The 18,991-nt window shown below is 46.3% G+C and overlaps 1 protein-coding gene across 2 annotated transcripts in view; it reads right to left on the bottom strand.

Moving 5' to 3' along the window:
* LOC130123478 (disco-interacting protein 2 homolog C) overlaps positions 1-18,991 on the bottom strand; it is a 191,010-nt gene that overhangs the window by 152,872 nt on the left and 19,147 nt on the right. For both annotated transcript variants that reach the window (XM_056292647.1, XM_056292649.1), the window contains exon 4: positions 6,461-6,781. In XM_056292647.1, coding sequence (XP_056148622.1) covers positions 6,461-6,781 — 321 coding nt within the window. The remainder of the gene's footprint in view (positions 1-6,460; positions 6,782-18,991) is intronic.

The raw sequence follows: 18,991 nt of genomic DNA, 5'->3' as shown, positions 1-18,991 counted from the left end.
TTTACAAGGGTGGGGATACCTGCAGTCAGTTGAAACTGAAGAGGTCACTTAAATGAGTGACGAAACGGATCTGTCAATACACGTGTCCAGATGAACTGATTCAACTAGCTTTGATTTTCTTATCTGGATTATCGAGCATGCATAAAGACAAGAAAACACACACACACACACACTCTCGCTCACTCTTTCTCCCCCTCTCGAATACATTAGGGAACCGTTTTGTTTTGGCTTTGAACAAGCAAATTGAAAAGGTATCTGTAAAGCCACACATATATACACCACTGAGAATTTTCACAGTAAAACCCAGCCTGAACTCGGTCACAACTGATAAGAGGGTTTTTGGTTTTTTTTGGTGGTACTTTATACTGAAAACCTTGCAACAAGATACCACCACTTCTTTCTGCAAATGTCATACCAGTTGAAAAACGGACTAAACATAATGCACTATTCATGGAACGGTCATTGTAAACTCACCACAGTTGGTATTTCACTCAACTTGACGCACTTGTTGGTGTGGCAGAGTGCACAATGTCAGCTGACATGTTTTAAACAGCTGGCCAATTAGAAAACTCTACGACACACTATTGATGCTACTTGAAGTAGAAAATGAGTCATAACCAACTATAAACTCACTCACACACACACACACAGCTATACTTTAATGACATCACACAAGTGTGACATGTTTTGAGCCCCCACTCTTCAGAGGATGTCTTTGTATCATACAATGTACAATGGAACAGCTTGTATTAGACAGTATAAACCCTATAACCTTGATCATGTGAAGGGGTTGTACTGGTAGCGAGTGGAAAGAGACAAAAAAAAACTAAACAAACAACAAGAAGAAAACCAACAAAACCAAATAAACGAGAAACAGCAGGCGAGACTTCCTGTCACATCTGAGTGGTGAATCAGCTGGACGCTGGCCTAGTGAACCTGGCAGGAGGTCTGTGTGTGTGTGTGTGCGCGTGTGTGTATTCATGCGCTGCCTCCGGAGCGGAGCTTCAGCCGTGCCAGCGTGAAAACAAACCCGCTGCCAGCAGGGCCGTTTAGCTGCGACGCGACCACAGTCAACAGCAGGAGGACAGAGATGGGATTCAGCGGCGGTGCGCTGCCATTCATTGGAAGCCTGTACGGTTTCAGCATTAAGTGGCACCAGTGGGAATGAAACCCCCAACCCTGGCAGCGGGTCTACCATGTCCTTTCCAGTGACCTCTGAAGGACACCTGTGTATATAGACATGACTAACTACTTTTGATTTGAACCCTACAAAGGCACATTTTTACTTTCTAACTCTTTACTACATGAGTCCCCTCGATATAAGACGGCAGTCAAATGAAAGGAAAAACCAACATAAAGTGTCTTAGTGAGGTGTCGGGCCTCCACGAGCCTCCAACACAGCTTCATAGCTCCTTGTCACAGATTCTACAAGTCTCTGAACTCTACTGGTGGGATGGACACCATTCTTCCATAAGATATTCCCTCATTTGGTGTTTTGAGGATGGTGGTGGAGAGCGATGTCTAACACGTCGGTCCAACATCTCTCATAGGCGTTCAACTGGGTTGAGAACTGGTGACTGAAGGCCATAACACATGATTTACATCATCTTGATCCTTGTCAAACCACTCAGCGACCCCTCGTCGCACGCACGCACACACACACACGACACAAATGCACATTTGCGGCACGGTGGCCCAGTGGTTAGCGCTGTCGCCTCACAGCAAGAAGGTCCTGGGTCGGAACCCCGGGGTTGTCCAACCTTGGAGGTCATCCCAGATCATCCTGTGTGTGGAGTTTGCATGTTCTCCCCATGTCTGTGGTGGGTTTTCTCCGGGTGCTCCGGTTTCCCCCACCATAAAAAAGACATGCACGTTAGGGTTAATACTTCTGTCTGTGCCCCTGACCGAGGCATGGGAAGACGAACTGGAGATGGTCCCCGGGTGCTGCATGGAGGCTGCCCACTGCTCCTAGCTACACAGCTAAGATGGGTTAGATGCAGAGAAGAATTTCCCTTTGGGGAAATAGCAAAAGAAAAAAATTTAAAATTAAAATTTTCATATATATATATATATATATATATATATATATATAGATGGAGAGGCTCCAACAGGATGACTATAAAATTCATCAATCCTGAATGCCCGCCTAGTAGGCAAAAGATACGAGGACAGACTCCAACCAGCTGAAACAATTCTACCAGCCATGACAGCTGAAGCTACTTAGAGAATCAAAATGGCCAGACTAAAGACAGTCAACCCCCGGGCTCAGCTTCCACAACTCAGTGACAAAGTACCATCACAAAGCCTGCTTTCGGATGTGAACACAGCCTTACACAATATATCGACCGCCACCATAACGGAGACCAACGAGCTTGTATATGCCACTGCAGCCATAATCCTGGTGATGCTTGGGTACAGGATTAAGAACACAGGTCACCCACTAACAGTACCCTGCATGGAAGAGAAGAATGGAAGCCAAGATCAAAGCAGTACAGACAGATGTCAGCCAGTTAACAGAGGCGCAGAAAGGTGCGATGAAATACAGAGCCCGGTTGAATAAGTACAACAAGATGTCCATAAGTGAGGCCCTGGAATCAAGGCTCAGCGCTCTGGCTGCCAGAATGAAGAGATACACTAGAGAAGCAGGAGCCAAAAGAGTAACTGGCCTGTTCCTCAAAGAACGATTCAAAGTGTACTCCCAGCTGCAGAGTAACAAGGGAAAAACACCAAAGCCACCCAGAGTGAGACTGAGCAATACTGGAAGGATAGATGGGAGGAGGAGGCATAATGAAACACCGATGCCCAGTGGCTGGTGAACCTAAGAGCAGACCACAGCAACCTCCCAGGGCAAGACTGCACTGGGACCGGACATGATCCAAACCTACTGGCTGAAACAGCACTACATGAAACAACCTACAAACAGCACTCCATGAATGCCTGGCAGCACAAATAAACCAGCTGCTAACATCAGGGTCTCACCCAGACTGGCTAACACAGGGAAGAACAATACTGATCATAAAGACTCCTCACAAGGGTACAACACGTTATCGGCCAATAACCTGCCTCTCCACAACACGGAAGCTCCTCTCAGGGATCATAGCAGCTAAGTTTAATAGGCACATGATTCAGTACATGAGCAAAACTCAGAAAGGCATTGGAAATTGGAAAGGACATGTTGGGCGGCATGGTGGCCCAGTGGTCAGGGCTGTTGCCTCACAGCAAGAAGGTCCTGGGTTCAGACCCTGGGGCTGTCCAACCTTGGAGGTCATCCCAGGTCGTCCTTTGTGTCGAGTTTGCATGTTCTCCCTGTGTCTGTGGTGGGTTTTCTCCGGGTGCTCTCCCCCCAGCATCAAAAAAGACATACATGTTAGGGTTAATACTCCTCTCTGTGCCCCTGACCAAGGCATGGCAAGACGAACTGGAAACGGTCCCCAGGCGCTGCACGATGGCTGCCCACTGCTCCTAGATACACAGGTAGGATGGGTTAAATGCAGAGCATTTCCCCACAGGGATTAATATAGTATATCAAAATCAAAAAATCGAAGCAACACCAGAGGGTTAAAGAACCAGCTACTGGTTGATAGAGCAGTCATCCAAGACTCTAAGACCAGACAGACCAAACTGAACACTGCCTGGTTTGACTACAAAAAGGCCTATGACTCGATGCCCCACACATGGATACTGCAGCGCTTGGCACTATACAAGGCCAACAGGACACTGATAACCTTCCTCAAAACTCAATGTGACAGTGGAAAACAAACCTAGAGGCCAACTCCAAGGCCATCACACAAGTGACCATCAAGTGCAGTATATACCAAGGTGATGCGCTGACCCTGCTTGTTAAAAAAGGCCAACGTTCCTCATTCTATCTTTCATTTAAATCAATCAGTTTCCTGTAAGATATCACAGCTGTCAGTCGACTACCATGGTTATCCACTCACATTATTGTACACTTAGCAGTTGGGACACACCCACTTCTGTAACTTCTCATCCCGACCATAGGAAAACAGTATTCTCCCAGTAGACGCCAAGTTGGAACACCGGAGAAGGTGAGATATGCCTGGCGGAGATCTGCACTCTACTGAGAGCAGATCCTGTAGTTTGTTTGTTAGTAAGCATTACTCTGTCTAGAAAATCGGTGTCTATGTGTCTGTCCAGATATATATGTATAGATCTATATAGATACATAAATCTATATCTATATAGACCTTTTTCTATCTATATCTATATAGATATATAGATATGTACAGACAGACAGAGAGATGGATAGATAGATAGATGGTAAAGGAGAGGTTATTAACTTTGAATTCTGAAATGTTGAAAAAGACACAAGTGAGTTCATACAGACTCAAACCCTGTTATAACCAATACAAAAATTAAATCTGTGTAAATCCTCCATTAATACACAAAACACCCCCATAACACACAAATAGTGGCAGTCCCCTAACACACACACACACACACACACACACACACACACACACACACACACTTCCCGTGCTCTCACCTGAACACCCACTGCCACAAACAATTGCACTCCTTTCAGACACACATTTCCACCTAAGGTACACAGAAATGAGTCTTTAGTGGGCATGATGGAAACAATCATCTCATAGTACAATCGTCCTGGGTACGACGTTACACTGCAACCGTCAGGTCGTTGGCGACTAAACCGGCACCCCCACGTCAACCCTTGGGTTGTTGTGAGGAGGGTGTGTGGAGGACCAAAAACAAAACCTTTCAAAGGGCGGATGAGTTCCTCTGTGAACCAACGGCCATCCATAACTGGAGAGGAGATAGGGACCACCAGGTACTCCCCCTACTGACACACAATGATGACTCAACCAAACTCAATTACCACACTGGATCAGTGGAAGAGACTTGTTGAGGCATCAGCTGTCCTCTTACGACCCCCATAAGTTACGGAACTGATGATGATGATGGAGTACAACGGCTCTCAAACTAGGGTTCAGGGACCCTCCGAGGTCCTTTACAGTGTTTATTTCCAGGGGGGCCCAGCCAAATGAAACATGTTTTAGATGTTCCTCACCGACGAGACGGCACAGGTGCTCATCCAGGCTCTGGTCATCTCCCGGCTGGACTACAGCAACTCCCTCCTTGCTGGCGCTCCGGCATCGGCCATCAGACCTCTGGAGCTTGTTCAGAAAGCTGCAGCTCGTCTGGTGTTCAACCGCCCTAAGTTCTCCCACACAGCTCCCCTTCTCATGTCTCTACACTGGCTCTTAGTAGCTGCTCAATCCAGTTTAAGACTCTGGTGCTAGCCTACAGGGCAGTGAAAGGAGCAGCTCCTTCCTATCTCCAGGCCATGGTAAAGCCCTACACCCCCGCCCGACCACTTCGCTCTGCTGCCTCGGGACGCCTGGTTGCCCCGTCGCTCAGAGGTCCCTGCTGCCGGTCGACCCGGTCACGGCTCTTTTCTGTCCCGGCCCCACAGTGGTGGAATGAACTCCCCACTGATGTCAGGACAGCCGAGTCGCTGCCCATCTTTCGGCGCAGGTTGAAACCTGACCTCTTTAAGAACTACTGGTACCCTGTTACTTGTTCTTAGCACTTATTGTATTCACTCATTTAAAAAGAATCTCTTTCTTGCGGTTTTACTTTAGCACTGGTTTTGCTCTTAGATGCTTGTTTAGATGCACTTATGATCTCTGATGACTAGTAGTTTTCCTGATTTCCTGCGTTAAATGATGCACTTATTGTAAGTCACTTTGGATAAAAGCGTCGGCTAAATGACTGTAATGTAATATAATGTAATGTTAGTGTTGTTTCACTGAATGGAGGCTTGTACACTGAGGGTTGTGTAGTATAATGACTTCTTCATCATTCTTTCCTCTTTCACCTTCCCCAATGGGTGTGTGAGGACTTCGGCAGCTCTGTCCAGAATTATAACCATTCTTTTCGTTAACCGGAAGTTTGTATTCAAACAGAATGACTAAGATACACTATCCTCACCAAAGGTTTCACTATCTCTAACCCCGTTCCCCCACACATAATGGTAAAGACAACCAGAATCCACTTTGATCCGGGTCTCGGACAGGCAGGACATCGTCCCGTTATGAGTACAATTTAAATAAATCCTTAAAGCGCGTGAAACAGTCCAGAAGAATTACTGGAGACTTACAAGATAATCTAGTTGGAGGTCTGGATTTGTGTTCGGATCGATTTTAAACCTCCATTACTTCTCTTCGAACTGAATGGCACAACTTTGGGGACTATGATGCCTTTTTTACATTTAAGGGAACAGCTTTCTGCACACCTGAGTAGACAAACAGGTATACTTCTCACGATACAATGCAAACGCTCCCCCACATTTAATTTTGCCCATTTTCTTATTTGTCTTCACTCATACCCCGTCGAGGTGCAAACTCTAGAAAACAATGCTTTCAAGCCCCTACTCCTTTCTTGTATAATAAGAGTTTAAAATTGACCCCCTCCTCACCTGTCTTGTGGTGGTGGTGGTGGTGGTGGTGGTGGTGATGCCGGGTGGAGATGTGGGCGTGCTGAGCCAGGACATCAGCCAGCCTGCCGGCGGCAGCCGCACTGCCCCCACCGCTCCGTGTGGAGGAGGAGGACGAGGAGGCCGTGGAGGAGGTGGTGGTGGTGGTGGAGGAGGTGCCGTGGATGGCGCGGCTGATCCAGTGCTCCATGCTGATGCTCCCCTCACGGCTGGAGGAGGTCCCGCCGCCGCCCCCCTCCTCACCTTCCCCCTCCTCCTCTTCACCGTCTGCCGGGCCCTCGCCCTCTGAGCCTGAGGAGGTGTCTGGGGAGGGACAGGGAAGGAGAGAGCTTGTTAATTTCCACTTTAACGCTAAAATCCCAAAGATCGTTGTCTTAGTTTAATAGAATTAAGGTGATAGTTTGATTTAAGTGTCTATACGCATTTAATTAATGTAATCGCTTAAAGATTCGTGTTTACAAGACTCGTTAAATAAGTAAATTATGAAAAGGAAGTTACACTCTGCTTCCAACTTTGTGTTCCAAGACTTTTCGGAAAATGTCTCCATTTCTGTTGTTTCACCCGTCCTAAACTTGAGGACATGAAATTTTATTTTATTGAACATGGACGTTGTTTCAGAAATGTGTTTGTTTACTGCCGCTCAATAAAAGCAGAGAACACACAACTGCATCGTAGAGCTGCAAGGTAACAGGCTCAGTACCCAAAGATTAAGGAAAGGAAAGGAATCCACATGTTGTCCTCAAGAACATCCTGAAGAAGGCATCCTGAAGTCTGCTGAGTTATGAGCCTGTGGTTTCCTCTTCTTTTTTGGATTTTTTTCCCCCATTTGTATCCAGCCAATTACCTCACTCTTCCGAGCCGTCCCGGTCGCTGCTCCACCCCCTCTGCCAATCCGGGTGGGCTGCAGACTACCACATGCCTCCTCCGATACATGTGGAGTCACCAGCTGTTTCTTTTCACCTGACAGTGAGGAGTTTCACTAGGGGGATGTAGCGCGTGGAAGGATCACGCTATACCCCTAGACCCCCCCCCCCGAACAGGCACCCCGACCGACCAGAGGAGGCGCCAGTGCAGCGATCAGGACACATACTCACATCCGGCTTCCCACCAGCACACACGGCCAGTTGTGTCTGTAGGGACGCCTGACCAAGCCGGAGGTAACACGGGGATTTGAACCACTGATCCCCATGTTGGTAGGCAACGGAGTAGACTGCTACACCACCTGAACACCCAGAATGTCCTTTTAATATTTAGTTATTTATAGTTTCACTTCTTCTAAATTCAAATCTATACCCTGGGTATTTTCTGTCAGCTGAATGTACCTCTATACGTAAGGGTGTTAGGTTAGTCTGCACCCCCCCCCCTTTTCTCCCCAGTTGTACCTGGCCAATTACCCCACTCTTATGAGCCGTCCCGGTCACTGCTCCACCCCATCTGCTGATCCGGGGAGGGCTGCAGACAGGGTCCGAAATTAACACTCACCACCCGCCAAATGCGAGTACGTTTTCTGAATGGCGAGTAAATCACAGAAGCCTACCCGCCACATGGCGAGTAACAAAAAAAGTGAAATCCAACTACTTAATCCCCCCCATCGCTCTCCCTCTCCTTAGCAACAGCAATAACAGAAATTAACCAACCAAAGTGCATTAGAACAATAACATAGCAACAGCAATAACAGAAATTAACCAATCAAAGTGCATTAGAATGTTGCTAGATGCTACTGGCGGGTAACATTACACACACACTCGAGAGGAACCACGACAGCAGCACCCGTCAAACTCGGTATTAGCCTACTCTATTCTTTTAACTGACGTTAGCGAGCAACACCAGTTACATGGCGATATTTAGAGGGCGCAAAACCACCATCAAAAAGACAACCATGCCCCGAAGAGGAGAAAGAAGCCACCATCACCACCAAACCGAAAAAAATAAAGTTTAGTAAAAAGCGGAGGTATGACGATAAAGGAGCTGCGGGAGGCTGGCTGCAGTATAATGCGCAGACCGTGATAATGAGCTGCTCCGTCTGTCGCCAGGATGCCGAAAACCGTAGCAAGTCATTTGTCATCAGTAACAAGATTATGAAGGTAGAAAACATCAAGGAACATGAGACCTCCAGATGTCACATTACCTGTATGAATGCCTCACAGGCTCAATCGGAGCCTCTCCTCGCAACATCCTCCGTAAAGGCGCTAATAGCCATGTCCGAGCAGACCAGCATGAAAGTGCTGGCTGTAGCTAACGTTAGCCAGCTAGCACTAGTATGTAGGGTTGCCAACTGTCTCGTATTAGCCGGGATGCCCCGTATTCAGATCAAAGGTGGTTCGTCTCGTACGGGACATTTGTCCCGTATCTGAATGATTTAAAAAATATTTTATATATACATGTATACTGTCTTTAAATCTGGCCTATGTGTGCTGTGTGGAAATACCGATGGGTGGCGCTCAGTTGGAAAGAAACATCATTTTAAACTAAACCAACTGGCCCGTATATGTAACTTACTCGTCTCTTCCTCCCGATCCTGTTGGGAAAAATGAGTGCAAGTGTAGATGGCGATTCGGGCAGAAGATTGTGTACATACAATCAGCAGTGGGAAGAGAGGTATAGACCCTTTTATGACCTATGTCACGCATAGTATGCGCACGCATTCTGGCAGCAAAATCACGTGATCACTGTTTACCAACTGTAAAAGGGTCTATAATTGGGTTAAACCTGCCAGTGGCGATTTGGCAAGAGATTTCTGCAACCTGTGTCGTCGGGAGTTTTTGATCATGCCGCCACGCACAAGAGGACTACACAATCTAGCATTAGCAAGTTCTTTGCCGTGACTACTACTGAAAATTACAAAGTTGCTGCGTGCAAGACTTTATCTGTATATCATACAGTTAAACACAGACTGAGCTACAACAGCATGGACTGTGACAATAAGCTTAACAGCAAAAAGTGCTCGATAGATAAAGTTATTATTATTATTATTATATGTATGGATATATTTTTAACAGACATATGTTTACTCTATAGCTTTAGCCTACTATAGTATCTTATGTGTTGAAATGTAAAACCACTTTGGGTTACATTGTTTGTATGAAAAGTTCTATACAAATAAAGTTTATTATTATTATTATTATTATTATCATTACATAACGCTCTGGGCTACCTATACAAAGCGTCATGTAAGCTGTTACTCTGGCATTTTTTTCTTGATTACCTCCGCCCTCCCGTCCCGTTTTCCTGGGATAGAACATTGGTAACCCTACTAGTATGTGACACCTAGCTTGCACTAACGTTAGCTGTGAGCTAGCTTCAACACCATGAAACAGGTTAAAACTGATTGGCGGTCCAACCTCAACTCAGACACACTCTCGGATCTACTGATGGTGCAGCTGTCATCTCCCGAGATCAGGGAGTATAACCCAACCAGTTCTGTTGATCTGTGGCAACAAGACTCTGTCAGGAGCAGGAGGCCAGACTTCATGGACGGTGGCTGCTGTAGAGTGAGAAGTAGTCTGGGACAAGGGATGGGCATGTGGAGCACTCGAGTAGTTACAATAATACTGCAAATAAAACATGAAATCATACTTGTAACATTTTATCTTTTAACCACTGACTAATTTTACATAAAATATTTTTGCTTCAGATCTGCTCGTCACATTTTTAAAAGCTTTTATTCAACACAATACCTTATTCTCTTATTGATATGTACTGAAAATGTATGTATGGCACAAAAAAGGCTACTAATTATTTTGGCCGGTAAAAAATATGCTTGGCCGGTAGATTTTTTCATCTACCAGTCCCATTGGCCGATAAGCCAAAAAGTTAATTTCGGACCCTGGCTGCAGACTACCACGTCTCCTCCGATACATGTGGAGTCACCAGCCGCTTCTTTTTGCCTGACAGTGAGGAGTTTCGTCGAGGGGACGTAGCGCATGGGAGGATCACACTATTCCCCCCCCCCCTGAACAGGCACCCCAACCGACCAGAGGAGGCGCTATTGCGGCAACCAGAACACATACCCACATCCAGCTTCCCACCCGCAGACACGGCCAATTGTGCCTGTAGGGACGCCCAAACAAGCCAGAGGTAATGCGAGGATTCGAACCGGCGATCTCCGTATTGGTAGGCAACAGAATAAACCACTATGCTACCCGGATGCCCCTGGTTTCCTTTTTTTAATCTTTGTTCACTGCAGCTCACCAGGTTGTTCTTCGTCTATCGTTTCCTGAAAAACATTTTTCAGATTTTCTAATATCTAAATACTTAACGTTAAGTTTTCCAGATGGACTAGTGGACAAACAGCACAGCTCTGAGGAAGATGACTGCACCTCTCACAGCTTGCCCACACTTCACAGTAAGCAACAATGCTGGAATACATTAATAAGATGAGTTTGTATTGAAGAGTATTTACCATCATGAATTATTGATGTGCAGCTATGATCGCGCAAGTTAACCGCTATCGCTAATCGCTAATAGCATGTGATATGGTGTAAATTTCTTACTCTCACCTTTACATAAATAATAAAAGTAGGCTCAAATCACATCAAAGTGGCGTAGCTGCCTTAACATTGCAACATAGCCCGAGATATACATATATATATATATATATATATATATATATATATATATATATATGTATTATTTTTTTTAATATTCCCTATGGAGTACTCAACCCATTTCTCTCTGAAGAAGGCACACAGCCACCAGAGGGCGAATCTGTCACTTTCCCTCCTTTTTTATGTCGCATAGCGAAAAATCAGCATGCAAGATTTAGGCTGGTTTCACAAGGCTAACCCCTATCTGCCCCAACTGGCATTCACATTACACCACTCCAACAGAGGGTGGTGCAAACTGGACATGCTATTTTGCTGGCAACATACACTAGCCTCATACGAACACACACACACACACACACACACACACACACACACACACACACACACACACACACACACACACACACACACACACACACACACACACACACACACACACACATAAAAACATGTGTGGCTCTGCTGCTGGCTGATACACAACAGACAAAAAGGCTCACAGACCTTGAGGGATTACCACTGACCGCCCTTCATTCTCTCTCTCTCTCTCTCTCTCTTTCCTCTATTCTCTTCTTGTCTCCGTTTCCCTCTTCCTGTTTGTTTTTTTTTTGTCCTCCCAGGTGCACAGCAGAACATTTCCAAACAGGAAGTGATGCAAATAAAGCCTTCACTGAGTTTATATCTGACACAAAACTCTCTGTTGTTCTATGAACTCACTCGTTCTCTCTCGCTCTCTCAAGCTTTGAAAGGATCTGTGGTTCTGTGATGCAAGATGAACTCTGGATGTTCATGTAAAGGAGTGACTTTGTTAATACCATAAACAAAGACATGTCATTGTTAATTGCTAAAATCTATTTCTTATTAAACAAGGAGCTGTTTTAAATTCAATTCTCCCCCCCCTCTCTCTCCTCCCCCCTCTCTGTGAATCTCTTCCTCACCCTTCAGCAGAGTAAATTCATACACAGGGGAAGGAGGCAAAGTTTGTTTATGACAAAGTTTGTGTGTGCATGTGTGTGTGCTGGGGAGTAGTACTGTGTGCATTTCTGTATGAATGCTTATGCATGCATGCTCGTGTAAAGATGTGTTTGCCCATGTTTTGCATGCATCTTCCAAAGCACCCAGGGCATTATGGGATTGACTGTGATGATACATCTAACAACAGAGGCTGACCCAGTTCTCACAGAGGTGAAGCCCAGCCCACTCATATCTCTGTATGTGTGTGTGTGGTAGTGACAGCAGGGGGTTTGTTGTGGTGCAAGCATCTCTTGCTCTTCTGTCTACAGACCTCATCAGTTCTGACACCTTACAGGTCGCTGGCTGCTCCTCTCTCCCTCCCTATTCCCTCCATCAGCCCATCTCCAACATTTCTCAGTTCATCTGTCTCCGTTATTACAGAGAGCCGCAGTGCAAACGCAATCTTCAGGCTGTGGGTTCTCCATCCTCTGTCGTGATGAATCTTCAGAGTAAGTTCTGAGGTGAGGTATTCCTATTTGCCAGGGTAAATGACAGGCGCTTCTTTTCTATTTGTTTCAAGGTCAGTGCTGTCATGAAGTTAGAATATACACCAAATGTACAAAAGTATTGGGACACCTGGTCATCACACCTACAGGAGCTTTTATGACATCCCATTCTAAATCCATAGGCATTAATATGGAGTTCGTCCCCCATTTGAAGCTATAACAGCTTCCACTCTTCTGGGAAGGCTGAAGCATTAAGATATCCCTTCACTGAAACTAAGGGGCCTAGCCCAACCCCTTAAAAACAACCCCATACCATTATCCCTCCTCCACCAAACTTTACAGTTGGCACAATGCAGTCAGGCAGGTAACGTTCTCCTGGCATCCGCCAAACCCAGACTTGTCCATCAGACTGCCAGACAGAGAAGCATGATTCGTCACTCCACATGTTTCCACTGCCCCAGAGTCCAGTGGCAGCGTGCTTTACACCACTCCATCCGACGCTTGGCATTGTGCTTGGTGATGTAAGGCTTGCATGCAGCTGCTCGACCATGGCAACCCATTCCATGAAGCTCCAGGCGCACAGTTTTTGTGCTGATGTTAATGCCAGAGGAAGTTTTGTATTTAACCTCTCACTGTCCCAATCTTAAGTCCCGGCATGCTTTAAGACCACCTCGATCATTCCTGTCTTCAAGAAACCAACATCCACATGTCTGAATGACTACCGACCCATAGCACTCACCCCCATTGCCATGAAGTGCTTTGAGAGACTGGTTCTGGCTCACATCATAAACATTAACCCCCCCCCCCACATTCGACCCACATCAGTTCACCTACCGTCCCAAAAGGTCTACTGAGGATGCCATTGCCACTGCCCTGCACTTTGCTCTAACCTACCTTGAACTTAACATCATACATCCGGATGCAGTTTATAGACTACAGCTCTGCCTTCAACACTATCATCCCCGCCAAACTAACCACCAAACTCCTCTCCCTTGGCCTCAACCCCTCTCTCTGTAACTGGATCCTGGACTTCCTGAACAACAGACCTCAGTCTGTTAGGATAGGTAAACACACCTCCTCCACCCTGACCCTCAGCACAGGTGCCCCTCAAGGCTGTGTTCTGAGCCCCCTCCTTTTCTCCCTCTTTACCCACGACTGCCTGCCAACTCACCCTTCAAATATTATAGTTAAGTTTGCAGATGACACCACAGTCATTTGCCATATCACCAACAATGACGAGACGTTCTACAGAGACGAGATTCAGCACCTCACATCATGGTGTACTACCAACAATCTTGTCCTTAATGTGCAGATGACAAAGGAGCTGATTGTGGACTTCAGGAGGTCTAGAAGCTGCAGCCACTCCCCCATACACATCAATGGGGTGGAAGTGGAGTGTGTTTCCAGCTTCAAATTCCTTGGAGTCCACATCAGCGACGCTTTTCGTGGACATTAAACACCCAGGCCCTTGTGAAAAAGACCCAGCAACGCCTGCATTTCCTGAGGAGCGCCCGTCTACCCCCCAAAATTCTCACCAACTTCTACCACTGCACCATAGAGAGCATCCTGACCATCTGCATCTCACTGTGGTACGGCAGCTGCACCTCAGTAGACCAGAAAGCTCTGCAGCGGATCGTCAAGGCGGCCCAACATATCACCGGTACCCAGCTCCCAGCCATAAAAGACATTTATCACAAACGCTGCCTTTGAAGGGGTCTGAGCATCAGCAGAGATCCCACCCACCCCAACCATGGACTGTTCTCCCCCCTGTGCTCTGGGAGGCGCTACAGGAGCCTCAGAGCCCGCACTACCAGGCTCAAAAACAGCTTCTTTCCCCAAGCTGTTACCCACCTGAACCTGGCTACCCACTGAATGTCTGTAGATATTCTTAAATATTTTGTACTCAAGCTTTTTTTTTAACTTATTTTTAGCTTTCGGCCTTCATGTGTGTACATCTTATATTGTGTTTGCTGTGTTTGTCTGTGTCTGTCTTGCACTGTTTGGTGAAGCCACAGCCCTCATTTCATTTTTAACATGTGCCTGCACATTGTTTTTTAATGACAATAAATTGAATTGAATTGAAGTTTGGAACTCTGCAGTTATTGGGTCAACAGAGCGTTGGCGACTCATACGCACTATGCACCTCAGCACTCGTTGACCCCGCTGTGTGACTTCCTTGGTCTGCCACTTCAAGGCTGAGTTGCTGTTGTTCCTAAACACTTCCACTTTTCAATAATACCACTTACAGTGGACAGGAATATCTTGTAGGTAAGACATTTCACGAACTGACTTATTGCAAAGGTGGCCTCCTATGACAGTAGCACGCTTGAATTCACTGAGCTCTTCAGAACGACCCATTCTTTCACAAATGTTTGTAAATGCAGACTGCATGGCTAGCTGCTGGATTTTATACACCTGTGGCAATGGGTCTGAATGAAACACCTGAATTCAATGATTAAGAGGTGTGTCCCAATGCTTTTGTCTATATATTTTATGTCAAAGACAGCTGAATCAGTTCATCTGGACACAACGTTTATTGACACACATCCGTCGATAAACGTATCCAGATGAACTGATTCAACTGTCTTTGATTTTCTTACCTGGATTGAGCATTAATATTACCCCTCGGCGTACCAATTTCCCCTCGCGGCACCAATTTCCCCTCGGGGATGAATAAAGTATTCCGACTCTACTCACATATGCATAACACTGTTGCGTCTAATATGCAGTGTACATATGCAACTGTTTCATAGTATTATCATTAATCACTGCATACGACACTAAATAAAAGCTAGTAAGTAAAATACTTATGTAAGGACTGCAAAAGTACTTAGCATATTTTGAACAAAGGTTTCCTAATGTTTGCACAGGGGTATAGTACCCCTGATGAGTGTTTGTGAGAGTGAGAGAGAAACAAAGGGAGTAGTACAAAGGTATGGATTTGAATGCAGGAGTGTGAGTGTGTGTGTGCGCGCATGCATAACTGTGAAGTGTGGTATAAAAACATGGCATCTTCTAAATCAACTTAAAAGCCAAACTGTATTCCCTTTCTACTACTACTCCTCCTTTCGGCTTGTTCCGTTTCCCAGGGGCGCCACAGCGGATTTGAGTTTTCATCCGTCGGTACCCTGTGAGGACACAGCACCGATGGCAGTCTTGTCAATCCGCATAATGATTTGGCAAAATTCTACGTCCGATGCCCTCCCTGACACAACCACTAACCCTATGGACAGGGGCACGTAGGGTTAGCGGTTGTGGCAGGAAGGCATCTGACGTGGGCACGTGTATTCCCTCACGTTTGAGTCTATTTGGTTTGTCGTGTGCAGCCTGCTGCTCATTACTGTGCTTTGCTCCATGTGTTTCACCGTCTTATTTATTCATACTGTACAACACATTTACTCTTTACCGTACAGCAGCAGTTAACACATGTGGGGTTTTTTTTTTTTAAATCAAGTTCCCGAATCAGACGGTTAATTTATATTCATGCAGAAAAGCAACATTTTGCAACTAATACGATGCACCCTGAGTCACGTTTCATTTCCCCTCTTTGCTGTTGAACCGATAGAAAACACTACCTAGCCGCTCTCACACGTGTGGGCTTTAAACGTGCTCTGCAAGTAAACCTGACGTGACATGAAGGGTGTCTGTAGGACTAACGGTTATAAAAGTCATTTTGGGGCATCTGGGTAGCATAACGGTGTATTCTCTTGCCTAACAACACGGGGATCAGCGGTTCGAATCCCCCCGTGTTATCGCCGGCTTGGTCGGGTGTCCCTACAGACACAATTGGCTGTGTCTGCGGGTGGGGAGCCGGATGTAGGTATGTGTCCTGGTCGCTGCACTAGCGCCTCCTCTGGTCAGTCGAGGCGCTGGTTCGGAGGAACTGGGGATAATGGCGTTATCCTGCCACGCGCTACGTCCCCCTGGTGAAACTCCTCACCGTCGGGTGAAACGAAGCGGCTGGCGACTCCACATGTATGGGAGGAGGCATGTGGTAGTCTGCAGCCCTCCCCGGATCGGCAGAGGGGGTGGAGCAGCGACTGGGACGGCTCGGAAGAGTGGGTTAATTGGCCAAGTACAACTGGGGAGAAAATGGGGGGAATTTTTTTTTTAAATAAAAAATAAAATAAAATAATGGTTATTCTGACTGAGCCACAACTTCTTTGACACAATCCACTTCTTATTCTTGTCGGAGCTTAAAACTGGTTCTTCTACACTTTAGCTGCAACTTGTCCGTGTCACTCAAGTGGATTAAACGGGTGAAGTCGGGTTTTCACCCAGACTTGGCTGCTCTGTCACGGAGGGGGGACCTGCTCCACTCACTTCCTACAGTCAGTGTTTAAAACCCATCAGTTGTTGTTTGCTGTCTGGCTAACAGAGGGACAGCGGAAATCTTTGAGTGACAGCCAGATCCCACTTGGTTTCGACACGCACATATTTGGTCTCACACACACACACACACACACACACACACATGGTGAAACAGACCTTGCGACACCCTGGGGCAAGCAGGGAACCGAGCTCTCCACAAAGTGAAAAAATACTTTTAATGGGGTGTGTGTGTGTGTGTGTGTGTGATTGTGTATGTGTGATTGTGTGTGTGTGTGTGTGTGGTTATACGTCATGGTTATGTATAACATCTCATTACAGTTGAGTTGTGACAGTCCAATCCTGCACTGCTGGATTACCATGTCAGACAGCAAAGCAGCCAGCCAGTAAACCAGTCAGAAAGCCCAACAGCCTCCAGTCAATGTCTCCTGCCTCTTTCCTCATCCCTGTGAGGAAGAGGAGGACGTCTGCTGTTTGAGGACAGACTGAATACTGCTCTGGAAGCCGTTCACAGGCAAGACCAGAAAGAGGAATCATTTATTTGGGCAATTAATGAGAGAGTAAGAGAATAAGAAAATGAAACAAGAATCAGAAGAAGGGAAAGGGGACATATGTGTGAGAGAGAGAGAGAGAGAGAGAGAGAGAGAGAGAGAGAGAGAGAGAGAGAGAGAGATCCTTGAGCTTGTAATTTTTATGCAGCGAAATAGGCTGCAATTTCACCATGTGACCAGCCTGTCCTTAGATGCTCTCTCAATGTCACGTAGAGGGGGGGAGAAAGTGAGAGAGAGCGAGAGAGAGCAAATTTCGAATTGAATTGAGAGAGAGACAGAGAGAGGCTGACAAGCAAGCAGGCAGACAGATAGATAGACTGATTGACAGCAGGGCTTCATCATTTCTCCTACCTCCTGGTTGGCCATACTTCCTAAATAAATAAGATGAATCTCTCTCTCTCTCGCTCTCTATCCTGTCCTTCTGTCTCTATTGGAGCTTGTGTCTCTCTCTCTCTACCCTTTCTTTCTGTCTCTATCGGAGTATGTCTCTCTTCTCTATCCTGTCTTTCTGGCTCCGTCTGAGTGTGTTTCATGTGTAGTGTAGCGTTGTTAAACATGACCTTGTTCTATCTGATAGTGTAAGGTTTGTTAACAATACGCGGCGGCGTGAGTGACGTCAACAACATTCAGGATCATGTGGCCAGGATGAAACTGCAGCTGATGAAACACTTCATCTTCAGGATCATGTGGCCAGGATGAAACTGCAGCTGATGAAACGCTTCATCTCCAGGATCATGTGGCCAGGATGGAACTGCAGCTGATGAAACGCTTCATCTTCAGGATCATGTGGCCAGGATGAAACTGCAGCTGATGAAATGCTTCATCTTCAGGATCATGTGGCCAGGATGAAACTGCAGCTGATGAAACGCTTCATCTTCAGGATCATGTGGCCAGGATGAAACTGCAGCTGATGAAACGCTTCATCTCCAGGATCATGTGGCCAGGATGAAACTGCAGCTGATGAAACACTTCATCTCCAGGATCATGTGGCCAGGATGAAACTGCAGCTGATGAAACGCTTCATCTTCAGGATCATGTGGCCAGGATGAAACTGCAGCTGATGAAACGCTTCATCTTCAGGATCATGTGGCCAGGATGGAACTGCAAATGATGAAACGCTTCATCTTCAGGATCATGTGGCCAGGATGAAACTGCAGCTGATGAAATGCTTCATCTCCAGGATCATGTGGCCAGGATGAAACTGCAGCTGATGAAACGTTTCATCTTCAGCATCATGTGGCCAGGATGAAACTGCAGCTGATGAAACGCTTCATCTTCAGGATCATGTGGCCAGGATGGAACTGCAGCTGATGAAATGCTTCATCTCCAGGATCATGTGGCCAGGATGAAACTGCAGCTGATGAAACGTTTCATCTTCAGGATCATGTGGCCAGGATGGAACTGCAGCTGATGAAATGCTTCATCTCCAGGATCATGTGGCCAGGATGAAACTGCAGCAGATGAAACGCTTCATCTTCAGGATCATGTGGCCAGGATGGAACTGCAGTTGACGAAACGCTTCATCTTCAGGATCATGTGGCCAGGATGGAACTGCAGTTGACGAAACGCTTCATCTTCAGGATCATGTGGCCAGGATGAAACTGCAGCAGATGAAATGCTTCATCCAGC

The sequence above is a fragment of the Lampris incognitus genome, chromosome 14 (assembly GCF_029633865.1).
Source record: "Lampris incognitus isolate fLamInc1 chromosome 14, fLamInc1.hap2, whole genome shotgun sequence".
Lineage (NCBI taxonomy): Eukaryota > Metazoa > Chordata > Actinopteri > Lampriformes > Lampridae > Lampris > Lampris incognitus.
This window is presented reverse-complemented; position numbering and strand designations above follow the sequence as displayed.